This window comes from Melozone crissalis, unplaced genomic scaffold (assembly GCF_028551555.1).
Source record: "Melozone crissalis strain CALT ecotype California unplaced genomic scaffold, PUWL_Pcris_2 ptg000012l_1, whole genome shotgun sequence".
Classification (NCBI taxonomy): Eukaryota; Metazoa; Chordata; class Aves; order Passeriformes; family Passerellidae; genus Melozone; species Melozone crissalis.
This window is the reverse complement of record NW_026535790.1, coordinates 13136552-13159748: the sequence shown is the minus strand read 5'-3', so window position 1 is coordinate 13159748 and position 23197 is coordinate 13136552. Positions and strand designations below refer to the sequence as shown.

At 55.5% G+C, this 23197-nt stretch overlaps 2 protein-coding genes across 7 annotated transcripts in view; one reads left to right on the top strand and one right to left on the bottom strand.

The window, feature by feature from the left end:
* Positions 1–2789, top strand: part of TNRC18 (trinucleotide repeat containing 18) — a 54694-nt gene extending 51905 nt beyond the window's left edge. For all 5 annotated transcript variants that reach the window (XM_054271325.1, XM_054271326.1, XM_054271327.1 and 2 more), the window contains one exon: positions 462–2789. In XM_054271325.1, the coding sequence (XP_054127300.1) occupies positions 462–668 (207 nt within the window). In that variant the 3' untranslated portion in view covers positions 669–2789. The remainder of the gene's footprint in view (positions 1–461) is intronic.
* A 1166-nt stretch (positions 2790–3955) lies between these two features.
* On the bottom strand, positions 3956–12298 carry SLC29A4 (solute carrier family 29 member 4). 2 transcript variants are annotated; one of them, XM_054271330.1, is made up of 11 exons: positions 12281–12298; positions 8332–8500; positions 7555–7686; positions 7330–7443; positions 7122–7250; positions 6592–6666; positions 5975–6243; positions 5753–5888; positions 5040–5227; positions 4537–4777; positions 3956–4463 (listed from the first exon to the last, which is right to left on the bottom strand). In XM_054271330.1, exons 2-11 carry the CDS (start codon positions 8489–8491, stop codon positions 4321–4323), a joined length of 1587 nt encoding a protein of 528 aa, XP_054127305.1. In that variant the 5' UTR covers positions 8492–8500; positions 12281–12298; the 3' UTR covers positions 3956–4320. The 2 variants fall into 2 exon arrangements, with proteins under 2 accessions (XP_054127305.1, XP_054127304.1); XM_054271329.1 differs by lacking the exon at positions 12281–12298 and adding an exon at positions 10696–10766.
* Between the last annotated feature and the right edge of the window lie 10899 nt (positions 12299–23197).

Below are 23197 nucleotides of genomic sequence, written 5' to 3'. Positions count from 1 at the left end.
TGCCTTGGCTGCCAAGTCTGCAGTGCCCCAGACTTGGGGTGCATATTTCTGGGTGGGTGGAATAGCTGCAGGTGCTGGGTGTGGGGAAGAACAGGGAGCTGGTATCCAGCATCCATCTTTGCATTTGCATCCTTGAAATGAGGATGGCACACTCCTGGCCTCCATATTTCCCTGTATGTGTGCTTGGCAGCTGCAACATTCCCATCAGCGGGAGTCGAGTGAAAGCCAGGGCTCAGGTTCAGTGGGATGGAAGAATTGTCCAGCCATGGATCTGTGCATATTCCCAGTGTCCCTCCCCTGGGCTGGCTGTTGGGATGAGTGAGATATTTTTGAGTGTGAGCAGAGTCCCTACCCCATTATGATGAGTGTTTTTCCTACTTATTGAAAATGATGCTTTAAATGCTGTGTGATCTAATGGCTCCTTTTTTCCCCACCTCCTTCCTTCTCTTCCTGTTGTGCAGAGAGCCCTCTACCAGTCCTCCCACGTGGATGAAAATGATGTCCAGACCATCTCACACAAGTGTCTTGTTGTTGGTCTGGATCAGTATGAGCAGATGCTAAAGACAAAGAAATACCAAGACAGTGAGGACCTCTACTACCTTGCAGGGACCTACGAGCCCACCACGGGCATGATCTTCAACACTGATGGGGTCCCTGTCATCTGCTGACCGCCCAGGGGACACGTGCCAGCCCCTGGGAAGGGATGGGACAAACCTGAGGACGTGCCTGTTCAGACGACATGATTGTTTCTTTCAATGCTCATTTCTGTGTCACACTACAGACAGGAGAGCGCGAGAGACACGAGGAGGAAGGAGAAGGCTGAAGAAAGGGGTTGGGGAAGCAGTTACAGGACTCGAGGAAGATGCCATTGGGGTGGTGGTGGTGGTGCTTGAACCCCGAGGCTCTTCTGGAAGTGGCTTTTAAGTACGGTGACACTTGACCAACTTCTCCCTTCCTCCTTTTGGTCCAGGAAAGCACATGGGTCTCGTGATCATTTCACCAGCGGGACTCCCCGGCAGGAGGGATCCCTTTTGTGTCATTTTTCCCCATCAGTAACTCGGAAGCCGCCCGCACGTGGAAGGACCCTGTTGCCTTCAGCGTGCGCTCCTCTCCGTCCTTATATTCCCTTTCCTGCTTAGTTTCGCATGACCCTTTATAGGAAGGACAGGGTGAAAGAGAAAGGAGATGAGTCTCTCTCAGCGCCTCGTCTCGATCCTCTCAGCGCCTTTTTGCTGTTCCCTTTCCCTGGAGGCCCCTCTGGCAGCGTGTGGAGCACGACAGGGCAGGGCTGGCTCCAGCACAGAGATGGCAGAAGAGAATCCTCTGGCCTGGGAGTAGCCAGGTGGAAGAGGAGCCAACATCCAGTCTTGGAAGCATTCTTCCCACTGCCTTGAACAAACTGAACCCTCTGCAGCTCTGCACCCCTTCTGCCTTGCGAAGGAGGGAGCAAGCAAGTGGCAAGGGGGTGACACGTGGCAAACTGAGACCTCATCTTGGAGCGTGCAGTGAAGGGGCAGGAAAAGACTGGGAAAAACCGCAGTGAAGGGGCAGGAAAAGACTGGGAAAAGCTGCAGTGATGGAGCAGGAAAAAACTGGGAAAAGCTGCTGCTTGGTGCTTGGAGGAAAGAAGAGCAGAGGCCACTGGATTCTGGCATCCCTCACCCAGCTTTACCTGCCATGCCTTGCCTGTGCTGCGATGTGGAGCTGCTGGGAAGCCTTGCCCGTGGTTTGAAGGGAATGGGGGCAGTGTGTGAACCCAGCTGTGCCTGCCCACGGCGCTCCCACAGCCAGAGCCCGCTGCCACCTGGGGCTCAGGGACTGCGCCGTTCAGCTGCCTCCATCCACAGAGGGGCTGAGCTCCCCTTGGGCACCGCCACTGCTGCTCCAGGCTTACACCTGGCAAGAGGGAACACTGGAGGAGAACCTGAGGAGAACGACGCACCATCCTTGCACTTAAACAAAACTCCAAGAGACGCACTGATCTTTGCAACTCCCGACTCGCACTACGGATCGCCGGGACGCGGAGCGGGGCGATGCTTAAGCCAAGGACAGATTGGAAACTCTCCACCCTGGCTACATACCAGAGACTGGAGGCCGGGGCTCAGGGGTGAGGGACAGCCCCACAGAGTTACCCCTCGTCCTTTAAACAAACCACACATGGTGCTGAGCTCGTACCATCTCCAGCCCGGGCCACGGCGGACAGTGACGGTTCTAGCCTGTACAGTTTTAATGTACCAAAAGACTCTTTAGCCCTCCTGTATTATAAGTCTTTAAATGGATTCAACTTTTTAATTATAAATATAAATATAAATATATATATATAAATATAAACTTTTTAAAACTGTGAAAAAAATTATGAAATTATAAAAAACAAAAAAAGAAAAAAACCCACAACGGCAGAAATGAACACAGTCTGACGTTTAGAATATTATTTTTTATTTCCTGTTGGATTGTGATTGTAAATGATCTGGGAACAGGCACACCCCCCACGCTCAAAGTGTACTGTACTTCTAGAAGCAAATTGTGTGAGCATATTTTAAAGAGCGAGAGAGAGAGCGCGCGAGAGAGATTTTATGCTAATGTTAAATAGAAAGCACTTAAAACCCACTGCCTTCTATGGAACACAAGGATATTTCAGACAATCGAGAGGAAAGGAGAGCCAGGTTTTTGTCTTTTTGTTTTGTTTTGTTTATGTTTTGTTTAAAACAATTTTTTTGGCATTCTGTTTGTTGGAGAACTCCGTGTGATCTTTTTTCATAAAAAAAAAAAATCTAATTGAAAAAAAGCAACCCAACGAAGCATCTTTCTTTGTCTCGCTTGTCCTGACCGCAGGGTTTTTCTCCCCTTGGTGGCAATGATGGCTTTTTGGCTCAGCCCCTGCCCTGGAGAAAGATACAACCCAGGTGCCTGGTGGCTTTTTGGGGAGAACCCATCTGTGTGAGGTGGTGGCACCAATGGCACAGGACTGGCCACTGGAGTAGAGGTGTCTGCTGCACAGGGCCTGGAGGTCTTTCCCCCTGCCACTGTGCCCAGGGCACCATGTGCTGAGGATGAAATGCTGGATTTGCTCTTTTTTGGTGTGAGCTGCACTTCATACAGGCAGGAGCTTGGCGCAGCCAGACCCTCCCATTTTGTGGGGGCAAGGTCGGGGCCAGGCCTGGCACTCATTGGCTCCTTGGGCTTGATTCCGTGGGAGGTGGCATCCGCCAGTTGGCATAGCGAGGTGCAGCTGGTCCCAAAACGTGGTGTTGGCACCTTCTCCTGATGTTTTCTGCTCCTCTTGGCCTGTTCCCTCTCCTGTGTGCTGCCCACGGCAGTTTGCAGGCTGGCAGGGGTTTGGTGTAACCCAGTGACGTGTTCCACCACCCCAGCTCACAAAGGGACCCTGAAGATGGAGACCAGCACCAGGGGCACCCCAAAACCCAACAGGACAGGCAGCAGGTGCCACCCTGTGTGTGTTTGCCAGCCCGGCCCATTACCAGCAGTCAAATGCCACCCACACACTTGTGTGTGGCACAGCTAAGGACCAGCCATTGTTGCAAAGACACTTAATTATTTAATCAGCTTCACTTACATCCTGCGCAATAAATCTTGAAGCTCAGCAGTGGCCTGCAGGTGGCACTGGCAGTGCTGCAACCTTGGGACCCCCCCTGTACCCCTTGCAATGGAGCAGATTCACAGTGTGGAGTGGGGGGAGGCAAGACCCTGCCTCTGTTGCAGTTAGGGGGGGGTAAAACAAGACACAGTAAAAAAAAAATCTTTTTTTCCCCATCCATATGATTCGCATATTTAGGGAGGGACTGTGATTTCAAGCCATTCCTGGTGAAAACCTGCAGCACCATCAATGGAAGTGGAGACCCACCTTCCCAGAGCCACGGGGGACTGAAGCAGTGCTTCCTTCCTCTCTTGCTCCTCTTCTTCCTCACCAGCCCTCCATCACCCTCCTCCCCAGTGCTGGTCCTATTCCCTTTGGGATTTGGCAGTATTTTCTTCCTCCTGTCAATGGCTTGGCGCAAACAGCAGATCCCCAGCCTTCACTGGAGAGCTGCACATTGCTGATGGGGAGACCCCCCCAAAAGCAACAAGAACTGTCCCCTGGGGTGGGAGGAATGTCACCCCAAGCAGTGGCCCTGCACAGTGCCTGGCTGGGCAGCACAGGCCGTTTGGGAATGCCACAGCCCTGTGCCAACAGGATACCAGTCCTTGTCCATGCTGGGGCGGCTTCCAGGCTCCAGGCTCCCTCCTTGAGGAGGGATGTGGGGCGCTGGGGACCAGGGGGGAAGCAGGTCCCACCCTGTCCTCATTGCCCCACCCCAGGGCTCAGTAGCCCGAGGTGAAGGAGCCATTGGAGGTTTCAGTGTAGAAACAGCTGCTGTGGGAGGTACTGGTGAGGCTGTAGGCAAAGTAGGCCACGGCCGAGCCCAGCGTCAGGCCCGTCATGTAGGACACGGTCATGGTGTTCCCTGTGGGAAGGGAAATGGGGTGTCAGGGTGCTCTGGGCACACCAGTGGGGTTCCCAGGAGGGCTCAGTCCTACCTGCCAGCTCCCGCTGCTCCGGGCTGACCTTGCCCGCCGCCAGGATCATGGGCACGCTGCCAAAGTAGCCGTTGGTGATGCCCATGAGGAGGGAGAAGATGCAGGGCCAGGCGGGGTGGCCGAAGGTGGGCTGCCCGTTGGGGTACACACACATGATGAAGAGGGGGATGAAGACCACGCGGAGGCAGGAGTAGACGAGGAGGTGGGTCCCTCTCCAGTCGTAGGGCAGGGCAGCCAGGATCTGCAGTGAGGACAGAGATTCTGCTGGGGGGATGAGGAGGATGGGGAGGGCCCCGCTGTGCCCAAAGTTGGGTAACAAGGAGATGAGATGGTGGAAAGACCAACTGCTGTGGGAACCCAACCTTGGCTGTGCTGGTGAGCACCAGCCTCACACTGGTTAGACCCCCGTGGGTGGAGATGACCCTTGGTGGAGCCAAATGGCTTAGAAAGAGGGCACCAAAGCAGGACAGACCCCCCCGTGCTGGCTCTGGCCTCTCTCCTACCTTGCCAACGAAGTCAGAGAGGTTGAAGATGGCCATGATGAGGATGGGGAGCCATTCCCCCAGCGTGCAGTTGTGGATCTCTGACTCCAGCCCGGGAAAGAGGCACAGTGTGATGAAGTAGGTCATGGCGATGGAGAGCATGTAGGCCCAGATGAGGCGCGACACGACGTAGCGGTAGAGCAGCATGTCTGGCAGGGACAGGCAGCACAGCTCAGCCAAAACTGCAGCCCAGGCCCCTTGCAGAGCCTGAGAGCTTTGTCTGACCCACAGGGATGCCTTCCAAAAATGAGTTTGCCCCACGGTTATGGGCACATCATTAGGAAAGGGATCATAGAATCACATATGGTTTGGGATGGAAGGGATTGTGAAAGACCAACCAGTTCCAACCCCTTGCCATGGACAGGGACACCTTCCACTATCCCAGGTGGCTGCAAGCCCCATCCAACCTAACCTTGGACACTTTCAGTTGGACAGCTTCTCTGGGCAGCATGTGCCAAGGCCTCCCCACCCTCACAGGGAAGAATTTGTAGATAATATCCCATCTAATCCTGTCCTCTTGTCAGTTTGAAACCATTTCCCTTTGTCCTGCTCTTCCATGCCCTTTTCAAACGTCCCTCTGCAGCCTTGGGAATGATCCTCCCCGTAACACTGGGTCACCATCATTTATTTATCCCACCCCACGGGCATGGCTTTCCCCCGAGCCCACCACTCACCTCTGAAGCTGGGCCAGCTCCTCTTGATCCTAGGCCGAGGCACATCGAAGCGCATGTAGGTGCCACTCCCAGCCAGCTCAGCTTCGGGGCCGGGGCTGCCCCGCGGGGAGCTCGGCTGCCCCTGCTCCCGGTTCTCCTGCATGAGGGAGGAGAGGACAGCAGCGCTGAGGTGCAGCGGCCAAGAACCCCCGGGGACAGCAGGGGAACCCGCACTTGGCTTACAAATCTGACGTCCTCGGAGGTGACGTCGTGGTGGACGCGGTAGCCGGAGCTGGGCTCGCCGGCGCCACGGCTCTCGGGGAGGCCCTGGCGGGAGCTGCTGTCGGTGTAGTAACGCACGAAGCGCGTGCGCTTCACCAGCAGGTGCAGGATGAAGCACGTCAGCTCCATGCCGATGGAGATGAAGAAGAAGATGACGGTGTTCTCCTTCTCGTCCGACAGCAGCAGCTTGGTGAAGATGCGGCTGAGCGAGATGATGACCCCGGCGGTGCCTGGTGGTGTGGGGGGAGCTGTCAGTGCTGGGCCCCCCTGAATCCCAGCTCTGGGATCCTCATCACCCCTCACCATGTGGATGGGATGCTTCCCCATATAGAGGAGTCACCAGCAGTGATTTTGGGATGATAAATCTCCTCAGCATCCTCACCCCCGGCCTGGCATGGCAGTGCAGGCACTCAGAAACCAGTAAACTCCCTGGTTTGTTGGGGAGCACCCTGATCTGCTGGTTGTGCTGGGGCCCCAGGTGTGGCTCACTGGGGCCCCAGGAGAAGGTGCAAGTCCCTGTGGTGGGCTGTGGACACGCTCAGTGGCTGTGGGTACTGACCATGGCCGTGGGTACTTACTCTCTCCCGTCATCACTCCCTGCGTGTAGCGCTTGGGCAGCAGCCCCGTGTAGCCGTAGAAGCTGGATTGCTGCACTTCAGGAGAGAGGCACAGAGGGGAGAAGGAGGGATTATTGCTGCAGCCGAAACTCCGGGAAGGGGGAAGAAACCCCAGAGGGAACCCATGAGCTGTGCCAGCTGGGAGCTGCTCCTTCCAGCAGCCTCCTTGCTCCAAAAGCAGGAGGGCCTTTATTCCCCTCCCTGGATGTTCCACTGTGTCTGTTCCCACCCAGAGTGGCCACCAGGTGTGGGGATTTGGCATGTCACCATGGTGGCCCAGATCAGTGGTGTTGGTGACCAATGTGCAGTTTAGTGCTGGTGCCCCTGGTCAGTCCCAAATGCCCGGACAGAGGTGGATGGGATGGGGCAGGGACCTGAGGGTTACGGGGAGCAGAGCAGGAGGTTTTCCCAGCAGATCACGGCTCAGGGATGGGGCTGTTTCCCTCCCCTACCTGCCATGCATGTCCCAGCCCAGCTGCTCTGCCCCATACCTGTGCAGCCAAAGGCCACCACCCCGACAGCCACCAGGTTGATGGCGTAGGCTTGTCTGCGGCTGAACAGCTCCAGCCACACGTCGCAGATGCTGACGAAGAGCAGGGGCCCCAGGGCGAAGAGGTAGCCTGTGGGGGGGACACAGAGGTGGTGGCAGGGGCACAGCACGGGGACAGCCCTGCCTGGGGGTGCAGGGACCCCACTCACCCACGGAGATCCGGGTGTGCAGGCTCAGCAGCTCCACCAGCGCGTTGTTGAGGATGACGGCCACCAAGGCCACCAGGATGTAGGTGAGGCTCATGTCAAAGACAATGGAGGTCCCTGGAGAGAAGGAGTAGATGGGGGGACAGGAGTTCAGCTCCCTTGGAAGTGGGATTGAGCTCTCTCCAGGTTTGGGGTGTCAGGGATGTGCTGGAGCTGCTCCAGACCTACCTGGGTATTTGTGGTGCAGGTAATCCACATCGGTGATAAAGCTGTTGTAGGGCAGGAGAAATCCCACCCCAGCCAGCAGCATGGCAAAATAAATCCCATGGTATCGATCCTGGGGCTCAGGCTCCTCAGAAACTGCCCCAGAAGAGGAAAGAAAGAGAAAAAGACGTGACAGTGGCACTGCTGCACCCCTGGGACCCACATGAGACCTCAGCCTTGTCGCAATGAAACAGCTCAGCTCCCTGTAGATGCACAAATAAACAGCCTCAGCTCTGAGAAGTTCCTTCCCTAAATAAAGACACTTGAGTGGAGACCCAAGAGTCAGGAAAACATCTGGGTTTTGGGGGTCTGGTGAGTTTTAATTGCAGTTAAACAAGCTCAGAGTCAGGCAGTGCAGGTGACAGCACAAGTCAAGGTGCAGGAAGGGTCAGAGGTGGCTGCGGAGGTGGACAGGGCTGCCTCAGGATGTGGGGCAGGGCTGGGGTGAATCCCAGGAGTGCCCCTGAGTGCTGAATGGAGAAAGATGAAGCTGCAGGCTGGGGATGAGCCTGGCAGGACAACCAGGGCACCAATCCTCAACTCCTTGCCAGCCTGGGAGAGCTGCAGATCCCACTGCCATGGGATGTGCTGGTGGCTCACACGGGTACAAAAAGGGATGAAAAAGGGTAGTGGGCATTTTGTGGCATTTCAGGCTGTTTGTGGCTATTAAACCCATCTCAGGAAGCTCCTAAGGGGGTGGGAAGCCAGCAGGGACCCTGGTTTGGGCCGGGCCTGCCTCACCTGGCTCCATGAAGGTGAGCACACCCTTGGCCTGGCTGCCCCGCTGCAGCTCGTCCTCCTCCAGCTGGTAGCTGTCGAAGCTGAAGCTCATCACCACGTTCCCCTCGGGTGTCACCGCTGGGCTCAGCTCCTTGAAGCGCTCAGCACCCACCGAGCCCATCCTGGCCACCTGAGGGGAGGGACAGCAGTGACAGGGACACCCCCGTGTGCACAGATCCCCCCGGGTGGTGCCAGGGGTCTGCAAGGGACAATGACACGTGGGTGGCCCTGAGCCTTCTCCACCTCGCAGTTCTGATGGGTTTTTCCACCTGGAAAGAAGATTCCCCCCAGGCAAATGGGATCACCAACGTTCTGAGCAGAAGTTTGGCTTTGGGGTGGTGAGCAGTGCTCGTGGGGGACCCACAGGAGTTTTATGGGAATGTGATCCCAAGTTTGGCTCTGGGGTGGTGAGCAGTGCTCGTGGGGGACCCACAGGAGTTTGGCTTTGGGGTGGTGAGCAGTGCTTGGGGGGAACCCCCAGGAGCCACCCCCGAGGCACAGCCTGGCTCAGCACCTCCCTGGGATGCTCCCAAAGACAAATGCCACTGTGATATCCAAAAGCAATTAGGGAAATTAATGGATGGAATCCACTCAGGGAAGGCGGCTGTGAGGAAGGTCCTGGCTGCCTCGAGGCTGCACATTTGCTCTGCTTTTTGCCCTCTTCAGCATCTCTGGTGCCTGGGGCTGGGGCAGAGCTGCCAGCCCAGGCAGACACACTCCTGCAGCTTTCAGAGAGGAGATGGAGTTTGACTCTGAATTTTCAGATCTGCTTCTCTAGGGGAATCAGAGCCAGCACGGACCTGCCAGAGAGACCCCAGCATCACACCAAATGCATCCCAAAATGAGCTCTCCAAATATCCACCATCCTCCAGTGACCCCGCCAGAGCCATCCACACCAGGGTTCATCCCTGTGGTTCAGCCCCAGGGGGCTGCTCTGAACTCCTTGCCTGTCCCCAGCCCACCTCCTGCACATCTCCCTGGCATCCAGGGGCGGTGGTGATGGTGAAAAATCTCCTCCAAGGCTGCAGGTTGAGTCAGGCAAGGCAGGAAAAATCAATGACAGTAATTTCTGTGGTCTCCCTGCCAGACACGGCGTTTGCAGGAGCAGAGAGCTTTTCCAGCTGCCAGCATGTGCTGGATGCTGGGCCCTGAGGATGGGGGCAAACGTGGTGCCCACAGACACTGTGAGTGAGTTCCTGGAGCCCAAAATGCTTCTCTCGTGCAGGGATGGGTGCACAGGGCAGCACTGCCCTGGCTCTGGGGCTGTGCTGAGGGCACAGCAATGCTGGGATGGGGTCCCCCTCTGTCCCCATGCTGGGGTTCACCCCAACACCCCCATCCCAGAGCAGGGCACCCCAGCAGGGCACGATGTCCTGGGGCACCGCTCCACCCAGGGGAGCTGCCCGCGATACCCTTCACCTGCACCTCCTGTGCCTGCTGCCCCCCAGGGAACAAAACCCAGCGGGAAGCGTCTCCCGGGATGCCGGAGAGCCTGTTACGGGGTTTTTCCATAGCAGGAATCCCAGCTGGAGAACAAACCAGCTGGAAAAGCCTCGTACGTACTGTGTGTGGCCCAAACTTGGCGGGGACGGCAGCGGAGCGGGATGCGGGGTGCGGGGTGTGGGATGCGGGCGCAGAATGCGGGATGAGGGATGCAGGGTGCGGGATGAGCGATGCGGGATGCGGGATGCAGGGTGCGGGGTGCGGGATGCAGGGTGCGGGATGAGGGATGTAGGGTGCAGGATGAGCGATGCGGGATGCGGGATGCAGGGTGCGGGATGCGGGATGCAGGGTGCGGGGTGCAGGATGAGCGATGCGGGGTGCGGGATGCGCTGCGCGGCCGCGGCGCTGGACCGGCCTCCGGCGCTCCCCGCCTCGCTCCCCCGAGCATCCCTGCTCTGCCGTAAATTGGATTTTCTCCTCCCGCTGGATTCACATCCGTCTGCCCGCACGGATTCACACCGTGCCGCCCCTGTGGCCCCAGCGTGGCGGTGGCAGCGTTTCCCCATCGCGGGCAGGGCTGGGGGGGTCTCACCCTAGAGGATCCCTTGCCCCGCTGCCCCCCGGGCACCGCAGCCCTCCTGCCAGGGCACAAAAGCGCTTTTTGCTCCCGCAAAAGGGTCCCCCGACATCTTGCCAGCGGCGAAGTTGCCACAAACGGAGGGAATTCGGTAACCCGCGTCCCTGTCTGAAGGAGAAGCGGCCGGCCGCGCCCCGGGGATGCTCGGGGGAGCCGGGAGGATGCTCGGCGGGGCCAGGGCTCGGAGCGGCGGCTGCCCCTCCTTTCCCCCGCTCCCCGGCCGAGCACAACAGGTCGGTTCTTACCTCTCCGTGTCCGCATCGGCGGCTCTGCGGCACCGGCGCTGCCCGCCCCGCTCAGCCCCGGCGGCCGCCGGGCCCCGGCCCCGCCATCGCGGAGCCTCCGCCGGGAGGGGGCCGGCACCGAGCGCGGCGGCGGCGGAGCGGGGGCGGCCCCGGCCCGGCCCTGCCTCCCCCGGCCCGGCCCTGCCTCCCGCCCGCCCCCCGCTCCTCCCCCGAGCCCCCCGGCCCCGGAGAGGCTTTCCCGGTGCCCGCCCGCACCCCCGGCCACAGGCACCGCCTGTAGGTACCGACTGTAGGTACCGCCTGTAGGTACCGGCTAGAGGCGCCTTGGAGGGATCTCCGAGGGCCGGTGCTAATTGCCAAGAGAGATTAATTAGGAAGAAAGCCCCGGTAATTTAGTTCAGGGCATGAGGTTTTCAGCTAAAGGGTTATTCGTGCCCTGTGAAGGGTTTTGTCAAAGAGAGGCTGATGGAATCAGGATGGATGGATGGATGGATGGATGGATGGATGGCAGGCAGCTCTGGTTAACAGAACACAGCAATCCCTCAGATTTTTGAGGAAACAGCCAAGAGTGTCTCTGCTCCCTTCCAAAACCAGGGAATGGAAGCAAAGGAGGAAGGGAGTCAGCAATGGGGCAGTGTGGATATCCACTAAAGGGAGAAAACGTGTCCCCAGGGTGGGTGACCCAGGCAGGGACCTCGTGGGTGTCCCCAGCCCAGGCTGCAGGCTCTATCCATCCCTGCTCCATCACGGGGATCTGATGCTTTTCCCCGGGAGCAGCAAGGCACAGAGGGGGGGCTCAGCAGGTGCCCCCTCCCAGCGAGAGGGTGAGAGCCCTGCGGGACCATCCCTGGGCTCTGCCCCGGAGCGTGAGAGGATGGAGGCAGCGGGAAGGAGAGGAGGAACCATCCCTGCTCCAGGCCTGGCCGTGAATGACAATCTCCTCGCAGTCAATAAACGCTGCTGCGCTGTGTAACTCAGCGAGCGGGGCCGGGGATGCGCTGCTGCTGCTGCGGGCGCCGGAGGAAATGAGAGACACAGGCGCCTGCACCACCTCCTGCTGCCGGGAGCGGGGCTGGGGAAAGGGGCTCCTGCAAACCCAGCACAGGCAAGAAAACAGGCCAGGTGGAAATTTCCATCTTTTCTCCCTGGCTGAAATAGCCGGAGTTTGGCTCCAAGTGCACCTGACTGCTGTGCCAAGCACGGCCTGGAGCTGGGGCTCAGCCTGCCTTGCTCCCCTCTGGGCTGAGCACCTGCACAGCCCGGCCCTCTGGTGCAAACGGGGATTGTTTTGGGCTCTTTGCTTTGGCACATTTGTTCAGCTCTAATTTCATAGCGTCACCGTAAAATCCCAAAGCACCTCACTCGCCTTGGGGTACATCCCCTTGCTCTACACCAGACCCCATCACCCTGTTCAGGGAACCTTAGAAATGTAAAACGCCACTGTGGGGTGAGTGTGGAGGGGATCCCTGGCCGTGTGTGCTGCTGGTTGGCACCCAGACAGGGAGAGTGCTCCAGAAAAGAGCAGAGTGAGCTGCAGCATATGGGCACCCGCCTCTCGCAGCGCTCGCCAGGCAGCATTACTCACCACAGGGATTCCCCCTGGAGCTGCTTCTCCCCATTCCAAAGCCCCAGGAGCAGAAGCAGGGATGGTCCTTCAGAGATGACCAAGCTGAGGGGAGCACCTCAGCTCCCAAGAGGATGTGGTGCTCTCCAAGCCTGGGGGAGATGCTGCAGCCAAACACCTGCTGGCAAAAATCAAGTTTTAGCCTCCTCTCTAAAACCACACAATGAAGAGATCCCCATTTCAGGGGACAAGGGGGTTCCCTTCCAGCTGCTCCTGCTGTAGGTGTGACAGAGCCATGCTGGGATACCCAAGGAAACTGCTACAGCTTGGAGCTCTGCAGTGAACACAGGGAGAAAGCACCCAGAGAAGTTCACCCTGGTGGATTTTTCTCCATCCCCAAGGGCAGTGTTAGACACAAACAATGCTGTCCCCCCTCCCAAAACGCCCAAGGTGCCCCTGAGCATGGGCCGGCTGAGCTGCCTCTGCCTGGCAAGGGTAGGGGGGTCCCATGGGCTGTGCTCTCCTGGAGCTTTGCTGGGCTCTTCAATTTTTTAAGCTGGCCCTGAATAATTCAGCTCCCACATAGCTGGCTCAAGGTTGGCGAGCTCAGATGCTCCTTGGGTTTCTGCTTGACCCACTTTAACAGCCAGGAAAACCAGCCAGTGGCATGGGGGTCCCTGTGGCATGAGGGGCATCCCTTACACACAGCCCCAGCCTTGAGTCTGTACCCCACATCCAACAGCCTCATCCTTCACCCCCACTGCAGATTTTTAGGGGTAGTTATCCCTTCTCCTGCCTCTCCCTGCTGTCCCATGGCTCCCAGCACCAGTGGGTGCATCCCAGCAGTGTTTGCAGGATTACAAGGAGGGATTTGCTTGGCTCCATGAACCAGCCAACACCCTGTGGCCACATCTCTCCTTGCTATGCAGAGCCTCACCTCACTCCCCAGGAGCCTGGATGAGCATTCACTAATCCTGCCGGCAGAATAAGAAGCTGCTGATTCATTTGGCTCCGAGATGCTGGATTAGGACCATCTCCAGAAATGTCCTGTATTGTTGTTTTTCTCCTTGCCCTTCCAGCCGAGTCAGGTTTTATTAATCACTGCTGTTGCAGATGGGAGAGGAAGGAGAGACCTTTCAGTTGTCTGCACACCAAAAGCCTCAAGCCAAGGCTTTAAACTCTTGGGGACCATGGGAATGGGCTGTCCCTACTGTCCCCATGCCTGTGGGCACAGCCACGAGCCAGGAGCTCCTTAAGCAAGCTGTGCTCACCCTGCCAGGCTGCCCTGGTTATTCTGTGCCCTGTGGGTGTCCCCTCTGCACCAGCTGGGGTGGGTGACACTGAGAGGGGGCAGGAAAAGAAACATTAAACATCTGCACCCCCCTTTCCCACCCCCAGAGCTCCCAGGAGTGCTGCACATCCCTCTTTTCCACTTCAGGGGAAGAAGAGGCTGCTCTCAAGGCTGCAATCCCCTCTTGGAGAAGCTCCTTTAACAGCCTTGCATCCTTTACCTCCTCCCCTGGGTCTGCTCCCAGCCCGGCCGAGCGTGTCGTGCCAGCCCAGGAGCATCCTCGGCAGAGCAGCTTTGCACAGAGACGCCGGGGATTAATCAGGGATGCTGCCTCTTGGCCAGAGTCACACTCAGGGGATTACTGGGGCCTGCAAGGAGCAGGGAGTAGCCGGGGAATTTGTTCAATGCAAGTGGAGGGGTTTGTCACAATCCGATTGCAGGCGAACAGAAATCCCCAGCGCTGGCAGGGGCTCAGCACTGGAGGCCGTGGGGATTAACTGGTTTTTCCCCGAGCTTTGCAGCGAGGCTGGGGTGGGAGGAGATGCTCTAAGCCCAAAGCTCTGGGTTTAAAACCTCCAGGGAGATGCAGGGGCTGAGCTGAGCATCAGCTTTGGGGCGCCCAAAGCCTTGTCCCAAGGCCAAGAACCAAATTCTTTCACGTGGATGCCCCAATTCTCCTGCAAGGCATTACACTGCATCCCTCCTGCCCTCAAACCAGCCTGGGAGAGCTGGAGAAACCCTGGGAGGATAGCCATGGCCTTTGCACTCCCCTCGCTCCTCTTTGTTGGAACAGATTTGCATCCATCACTAATTAATCCAAGATGAGCTCCTAATTCAGCTCCTTGATTGCAATTTTGCATAATTGCTGCACGCACAGGCGGAGTGGCAGGACGGGATAAAAAAGGAGACAATCAGTGGTGGGCGTGGAGGAAACAACGCAGGGAAGGGCTGGTCCAGCCCCCTCCCACTCACCGGGCTGTTTACAGACCCAGGCTGAGAGATATTTTTCTCTGGAAGGAGAAAATGGTGACAGTAACCCTTGGAGGGAGTGTTTTCCCTGTGCTGTGCTCAGGAAGGGCTTCAGCAACAGCCACAAACCCTCAGGCAGTGGGAAAACCAGGAATTCCAGGCCAACCCATTTTGCTATTCCTTTCATCACTGCTGCTCTCCTCTCCAGGCTCACCTTTGCCCAGGTGTCAGAGTGAACACTCCACCAAGGTGAGCAGGCAAACAAACACATCCCCTGAGCCTCCAGTACCCAGGTACATCACACCTGTGTCTGTAAGGGCTCCTTAACCCCCCAAAACAAACCCCAGGGCCTGCCTCAGGGGAAGCAAACCCACAGCACACGAGGGTGACACGACCCCAGCCCCTGGTGGCACAGAAAGTGGGCACACCCCCGTTTTTCCTGCCAGTGATGCCCAAGCCATTCCCAGCAGGCACCCTGAGCATCCTCTGCCGCACAGGCCGGACTGTGCGTGCACAAACCAACACTGACACCGGCTCAGGGGTTATTTTCCTTCCATCCTCTTCCTCCTCTGCTCACATCCCACCCACATCCATCCCCCCCTGGCAGCAGACACCTCCACACAGCCGCAGATGTGAGCGACAGGGCGGCAAACAGCGGCGGGCAGGTCAGCGCGGCGCTCCCCATTCACCCTGCAGAAGAAAAGCGACTTTCAGCTCAGCCTTTTCTCTGCAAAAATGCAGCTCCCAGCGCAGAGGCCCCACGGTGGGGGTTGGAAAGGGGGTTTGGGCAGCCAGGCTGGCCCCACCACCCCTCTTAATCAGCCGGGGCATGCATGAAGCCCTAATGCTGCCGCCAAGATTTGGGCACTATTGACACACACGGAGCATTAAACGCCTTAAGGGGGATTTGCATAAGCTCGGGGAGGGAGGAAGAGCTCGGAGAAAAGTGTCGACAATGGGAAAGTAAATGCATTAAAGTGCTTAGGGGGAAAAAAAAAATCTGATAAAGGAATAAACCAGTTAAGGGAATATATTACTCATAGCCCCGTTATTCAAATCCTGCCTTATAGGAAATCCTCTTAAAGCGATCACCTGATTGTGTGTTAAACTCCTAATTGAATAATAAAAGAATTATGTATTTCTTCCATAAAGGCACAGAGATGGGAGCCCAGGAGGATGCTCGGTGGCAGAGGAGAGGAGGGGAGAGGGGCCTTGGGGCAGCAGCAGCAGCAGCATCCAGGAAGGTGGGAATGGGGAGGGATGGAAAGGGGAAGGTTGCAGGGCTGAGTGCCTGGGGGTGATGGAGAGCTTTGCTGGGATGGGTTTACGAATGGTGGTGCCTAAGGGAGAAAGACTTGATGGAAATCCAAGAAAATGGAAATCCAAGAAAATGGAAATCCAAGAAAATGGAAATCCAGGGCTCCCCAGCCCCATTGGTGCAAGAGCTGAGAGGAGACACCAAACAGGGCCCCTGCCCTGGAGCTGCTGGAGCCCCCCAGACGCAGGCAAAGGGAATTTTGGGGGGCTGCAGCAGCTCTGGAGCTGCTGAGGAGCAGAGGGAGGACCATGTGCATCCCCAGATGCTGCAGGCAAGGCTCAGCCCCTGCTGCCCCCTCCTTTCCCAGCCAGGACCGAGGCCAAGCCTGCACGGCCTCTCCTGGTGCTGCCGCTGCCCTTCCCCCAGCTCCCTGCTATAAATAAGATGCACAAAAAGGAGAGGGAAAAAAAAAAAAGAAAATAAGAAAAGAGCACATCACCTGGCACTCAGGAGGTGAGGGAGAACAGCAGGATTGACATGCACCAAACCCTCAGACTGTGCAAGAAGGGTGGGGGTGGAAAGGGGGGGAGAAACAAAAGAGCTAAAAATAGCCCAGGGAGCTGCTTTCTTCCCGGAGATCATTTTTTTTCCCCCAACCCAGCTGTTTCATTTAATAAACAGGATTATTTATTTATTTCTCCTTCTCTTTACTCCACTTTTCACTTCTGTTTTTTTATGCCACTTTACCCGTCCTCACATCTCTTTTAAATGCAAGGTAAAACACCAAAACAAAGGACCCAAAACCAAGAGAAAAAACCCTGAAACCAAGAGAAAAAAACCCCTGAAATCAAGGAAAAAAACCCTGAAACCAACGGCCTTGATGCCTCCAGCCATGTCTTCTGTTGCTACAGCTCTTTATAGGTAATTGAATATCCCAGAGCTGCACCTGCTATTGCAAACTCTGATATCAATAAGTGGCAGCAGTGAGGGCAGAGGCAGCAGCTGAGAAAACAAAGCTGCAGTGCCCAGCAAGCCCCAGCGAAGCTGCCAGAGGGGTTTTATGAGCAGGACTGGGTTGTTGGAGCCAGGCTGAGGGTGGGAGCTGGAAGGGAGCAGGGTTTGCAGGGAGGCGAGTCTGGAGCTCTCCTCAGGGATCTGACCTGTCCGAGCCAAGCTTGTGCAGGGCAGGGGGGTGAAAAACCCCCCCCAGTTCCCAGGGGAGTCCCCCGAGCCCTGGAGCAGCTCCAGCCACAGCGAGGAGCTCACGGGTTTGCTCCACTCACATCTCCAGCAGCGCCTGTGCCTCCTCCTCCTCGATCCAGCATCCTCCAGCAGCAGCAGCCAGGGAAATCAGGGATGACAGGAGCAGTTAATTTGAGCCTGCAGAGGCCATCTTCCCGTGCATGTGTTGTTTTGTTTCCAAATAGACTTTGAATAACGAATTTCGGATGGTAAAGAGAAAAAGCTTCGTCCTGACCTCTTGAAATGCAAATTGCCTTTCACCCTGGGAGAGATGAAAGGCTGTTTCCTATCTGAAACGGTAAAAAGGGGTGAGATAACGTCCCTGGCTCTGCCTCCCGGCTTTCATTTCCAAAATTGTTTTCGGGTAAGGAGAGGAGAGATGCTCTGCAGGATTTCTCTGTGCTTGGTGGCACAGAGAGCAGGGCAGCAGAGAGCCCTGTGCCCCACGGTGCAGAGAGGGGACACAGAGGGGCTGCATTTCCCTTCCCTGCCCCAGGCTTCAGCCAGCAGCAGAGGTTGTGGTGAAGCCCAGAACTTTGCCCTCCCCTGCCAGAACTCAAGTTTTGGGCCCAATTCCAAAAGCTGCAGCATTATTTGCTCAGGAAAACACAGCAGAGCAGTGGCACAAAGGCAGAGCCACTCTGCTCTGGCCCCAGCACAGTCCCCTCTTCCCAGCATGGATCAAGCTCCAGGCACACACAGCAAACACCAAACACCCTCTGCCTCCCCCAGCAGTTTTGGCTCAGGTGAAGGCAAACACTGATCAGTATTTCCCCCCTCTCACATTTTGCTCTGGGTCAAGGAGAACCAGTGGTGCCCTCAGCACACACAGAAGGTGCTGCAGAGCTGCTGAAGAAGTGGAGAGGGATGATTTGGGAGGAAACAAGAGAAGGGGTGTGGATGCACCAAGGGGAAAAGGCTGAGATGCTGCCAGCAGAAGAGGAGGGAGGTTATGGGAGGAAAAAGACTGGGATGCTGCTGGGGAATGTGCAGGCTGGGGTGCTCCCAGGGGAGGAGCAGGGATACTCCCAGGAGAGCAAGGAAAGAACATGGATGCTCCAGGAAGAGTGGGATGGTAGCAGAGAAGGGAAGAAAGAACATGGATGCTCTGGGGACAGAGGGCTGGGATGGTCCCAAGGAAGGGACAGGGACCCTCTGTGGCCCCAGGCCCCAGAGCACAGCCCCCCATGCTGGCCCCCAGAAACCTCCCCTTCACCAGCCACAGGCCCAGGCTCCTGGCCCATCCCTCTGCCTGCCCTCCTCAGATAAAATAAATTATCAGCCTGATCTGGAGCTGCTGAGGAGCAGTGGCTGATGGTGTCACCAGCCTCCCTCAAGCAGGGAGGAGGGGACAGCAGTGACAAGGGAGATGCTGAGGAGTTACACACCAGGCTGGCACCCAAAAGTGAATATGTACCCTCGGTGTGGCCAAGGTGGATCTGATCACAAGGACAAAGAGCATCCCTGCCCCTGCATCACTCAGTGCTCCCCAGCTCCAGACTACACTTGCGGGGAAACAAGTCTCTCCCTTGACCCTGCAAAACAGCATGCAAAAAATCAAAATACTGCCAAACCCTCTAGCTTACCTTATGGACTTACCCAGATACAGCAATCTCCAAATCCTTTATACTAACCTGTAACTTAGTAGAACTCTCTGCTAAAATTCCCAACCCAAAACATAACCCAGTGCTGGAGGAGCCAGCATCAGCTGTCCTCAGCTCCAGCAAGCTGGGCACAATGCCCTCAATTAGCTCATAGTTCATTAATTAGCCAAAAAAGCCTCTGCCAAGGGCCTGTCTGAGACTGGTGTGGGTTGGGTGTGGCACAGGAGAGGTGAAGGCTCAGGGAGCAGCTGAGTGTGGGTGCTGCAGAGGGGGACAAGCTGCTCCCAAGCCTGGGCAGGACCAGAGTGGTGCTGGTGCTCACCTCTGGCTCCAGCTCCTCCTTTCTGCTCACTGACTCAAAAAATGAGTGATGCTGCATCCACCTTGCGCAGCAGCCAGGCCAGGGGCAGTGTGAGCTGCTCTGCTGGTGTCTCACACCTTCCTCTGCTCCCAGCAGTGTGTTCAGCTCAGCCACAGCCCAAGTGGGGCTGTTCACACCAGGATTGTGTTTCTGCTCAGTTGTTTCATCTTGGACTCAAGCCCTGCATAGTGAAAGGTGTCAGGGCCTGACCACTGGGCAGATCATCACAGCTAAAGGCAAAAGCCAACTCAGCACTAAGAGAAAACAAGGAGAAATAGAGGCACAGGTCCGTGTTTACCCTTGTATTAAGATAAATAATTGGACATGGGCTTGCTCAGTCCCTTCCCTAGAAACTCATGCTCAGTGGGCCAAACTCAGTACCAGCAGACAGAAGTGAAGCTGCTGTCCTGAAGGCAACCACAGCTGCCTATTTCAGGGCTGGGTGTGACCCACTGTTTACAATTTCCCCCTTGCTTACTGGAGAATATTCTGTTTTGCTCCCCCAGGGCAGGAGCAGAGGGGCTGCTGGACCTCCCAAAGCACCAGTGGGGCTGGATGATTTTATCCACCTGGGACACAGGGGACAGAGGAACTGTTGGCATCACCACAGCAGATGGAAGTCACTGCCACTGCCTGAATCCACCTCAGATCTTCAGTTTGCTCCAGGCAGGAGACAGGGGAACATCACCAGCAGCCGAGTGAACACTTTGGAGACACTCATCAGAGGCAGCAGAGCCGATTTTGCCTGGAGCAAAGGGAGGCACAAAGCAGCAGCGACAGGGCAGCATTGCCCTCCAGAGCTGGATCGGGGAGGCGGCGCCTGCAGCTCCTCAGCCGAGGCCTCACCATGAAACAACACGGGAGAACAGGGAGAGCCTCACCCTCATCTCATCCTGCGTGCTCCAACACTGCAGCAACAGCAGAAAGGCTTTGGCTCCTCTTGTCCACCCCGATCAAAGCTCTCGTCGCTGCTTTGCAGGAGGAAGGATTCAGAAGCGGGAGCTGCCTCCTCTCCCACCTGCAAGAGCTCGCTCCACATCTTCCTCCAGGGCTTGAATGAGGAGCAACAAGCCTGGAGCGACAGCACAGGGAGTGGGCTGGGTATGAAAGCACTGCTTGAGATGCATCCCGTGAAAAAAAAAGGAATAAAGGCACTTATCAAACTCACCTGAGCAGCATGAGAAAAATACACAAATGCAATCCTGGGAAGAGAAGCTTTAAAGAGCAACAAGAGGGAAAATTACATTTGCAAGCAAAATGTGCCAGGAAAAACTCAGCTTTTTCTTTCCCCACTCCCTGCAAAGCCCAAGCTGACAGTGTCTGTGCAGAGCAGCTACAAAGCACTGCTGAGACCGAGGGCTCAGAACTGCTGCTGTTTTGTTTGGGCCACGTAGCCTTACCCTGATCTTATCCGGCCCCATCTCCAAGTGGCAAACAAAAGGAAGAAGACACAGAATACTTATCACAACACAGATTTAATTTCTTAGGCAGTTATAAAATTACAAAGAGCGACGGGCTAGCAGTGAGAGCCAGACACTTGGTGAGGTGGAATGTTAGACAGATTTTTCCACTTATCGACACAGATACCAAACAGTCAGTGAGCACTGCAGGATGCAGGGATTTCTCCAGGTAAGGAAGCAAATGCAAGAGCAAATAGATCCAGGCAGACCTAGGGCTGAGTCAACACCCCACAGAAACCCAGAGCTACAGGTTTGGGGAGAACTCCCCACTCCTGAGCTGGACACATGCAGGGTCCCTGCAGCCACATGGCCAAAGCCACAGCACTGACACCTGTAAGGAGCACAAGGGCAGCTGTTTGCAAGCCAGAGTTACAACTTCTTGCCCGTTATTTTCAAAGCAGTGTAAGATGAGATTTGCCAGTCAGAAGAGCATTAAAATGAAGGCATGTCATGATTAGAAAAATAGGAATTTGCTGAATTCCTTTGGTTGTACAACTGGAATCTGAAAGGATTTATTTACAGTCAGAGCCATGCTTTCTTCATTGCAAGCCTTTCAGAGGCCAGCAGATTCCAGGAAAAGAAAGGCCTGCTCTCCACATGTGGAGAAGACACTCGGGCCTTGCTCTCAGATATTAACAGGTTAAATGAAGTTGACTGTTAGCCAGGACAGCTGGAGCACAGAATAAAACTTCCCAAACCTCTGCAGTGATTAATCCCCACCAACGCTTTGGACAAAGACTCCTGTCGCTCTGCAAACAGCAGTGGAGCATCTGCACACACCAGTGGGATACTGAACAGCTCAGCAACCCACAGGGAAAGAAATCCTACTGTCCTACTGCATGCTGCTTGGTGCTAATGCCATTATTGGAGCCAGGAAAGCACAGCATGGGATGTAACAGAGAGTGCTGAGCTCGGGCTCAGCACTCACCCAGCCCAGGCTCCTCTGCTCACTCCTCCCTTTTCACTGTTCCACACAGGTCAGACCAAGTTCCCTTTGTGCAGACACCTGTCACTGCATTAAAGGTCTTCTCAGGTATTTATTTGCATTCAGGCAGACTTGAAAAGCCACCACCTCTGCAGAACACAGCCAAGAAACTCGCCGTGCAGGACCCAGAGCAGCAAGGTACAAGCACACACCTGATCCCAGAGGGAGCACTCACTCGTGCCAACGTCTCGTTCAACAGGGCACCAGAACAAACAGCTCTTACCAACCTCTTGATGCTTTCTACTTCCTCCTCCTCCTCTGCCAGGCCCTGCCTTTTAACTGCTAGATTGGTATCTATCAGTTGTATTTTGGAAACAGTGACATAAGAGACCAGGGCAGATAAAAGCTTTCTGCCTCAGAACTTGAATACAGAACACACAGACAGATGTCGAGACAGCAGCGAGGACCGCACTCGCTGCCCATTTGCACATCAAGAGAAACAGCTCCTTCCCCACGGTACTCACTGGGAACTCATCCCACTGCAAGCTAAGACCTGAGTTTAGGATTCCAAGTTTTTCAGTGTTCCCCCCTCCCCAGCTTTGGTTGTTTCAGTTCTCTGCCTCAACCCTCCACTGAGTTAAAAGCTATCTAGGAGTGCAGCCCATACAGAGAGAGAGAGAGACAGGCTGTACAGAACAAACACTGTCCTTCCAAGGAAGGTCAGTCTGCACTGAGAGGGACTGCACAGGTGTTCCCATACCCTGTGACCAGGAGCTTGTGGCCACAGCACAGGGCTCGAGCCTCCTTGGCTTGCCCTGGGTCTGTCAGAGCATCAGAACAGAAATGTTTAGACACCACCTGATTCACAGAGAACAACAGTGCAATCACATGCTCCACACTCAGGAGAGGATGCAGCTGCAAACAGCATTTCTGGTTATGTTTAAAGAAAAAAAAAAAAATAGAAATACATCTTTGTGTCACTAGGATAAACCCCCAACCTGAAAGGCTTCTAGCTTTGGTAGCACACCACAGCAGGGTGGTTACTGAGGGCCTAAGGCCATCACAGGGAAATTACATCACTCATGTTTTATCTGAGAAAAAGTTTATATCCTCATGCAATTAAATTACTGTCACCACTCTTAAATACACAGCCAGTGGGGACCAGAAACGACCTGCTCCACCCTACTAGCTGCTCACTAGCCTCAGAACATTAATATTTTTGCTCTACAAAAAGATTTTCTCAGTTACAACAGCAAGAAGATACTTTTAACTGGCTTTCAGCTTCTATTTAAGAGTGAACCAAGTAGGGCACAGCAATTCCACAGTGTGTGGCTCAGGAGCAGGAACACACTACAGCACATGGAAGACACAAATACAGTGAATACGGGATCTCCTACTCACCCGTGGAAAATAAGGTATGGAAATTAGGAAGGGAATAAAATTAGTACAATAAATGATCTCAATTTCTAACAGTAAAGTTAGTAATTACATTTAGGGGTGTAACATGGCCTTTGCCACACTCAGGAGTTGTAAAACTTGTGTGCTTAGCAGACCTGTGTTGCTGGTGCATGTTTACTGCAAACTGTGCTTGTGGAGTCTAGGCCAAACCATCCAAGGATGTTACCAGGAATGTGAACCAGCTTCAGTCTGGAATGAGAAAACATCTCCTGGGTGGTTCAGTTTGCCAGCAAAGCTCATTGAGCTTGTATTTACTTCAAGACTTGTGTTTCACTCTGCAGCTTGGAACATCACAGCAAAGCTGAGAGCAGTAAAGCAGAATAGAAATAAGTAACTGCAGACCATGGAATTGAGTTGTCAGCCAGACCTT

Excerpts from the sequence above, each read along its gene's own strand:
- SLC29A4 (XM_054271330.1), bottom strand. The coding sequence starts at position 8,491 with ATGGGCTCGGTGGGTGCTGAGCGCTTCAAGGAGCTGAGCCCAGCGGTG. Across the intron at positions 6,667-7,121 it reads GGTGGCCTTTGGCTGCACAG|TGCAGCAATCCAGCTTCTAC; the intron begins GTATGGGGCAGA and ends TCTCTCCTGAAG. Across the intron at positions 6,244-6,591 it reads GGGAGTGATGACGGGAGAGA|GCACCGCCGGGGTCATCATC; the intron begins GTAAGTACCCAC and ends CCACACCACCAG.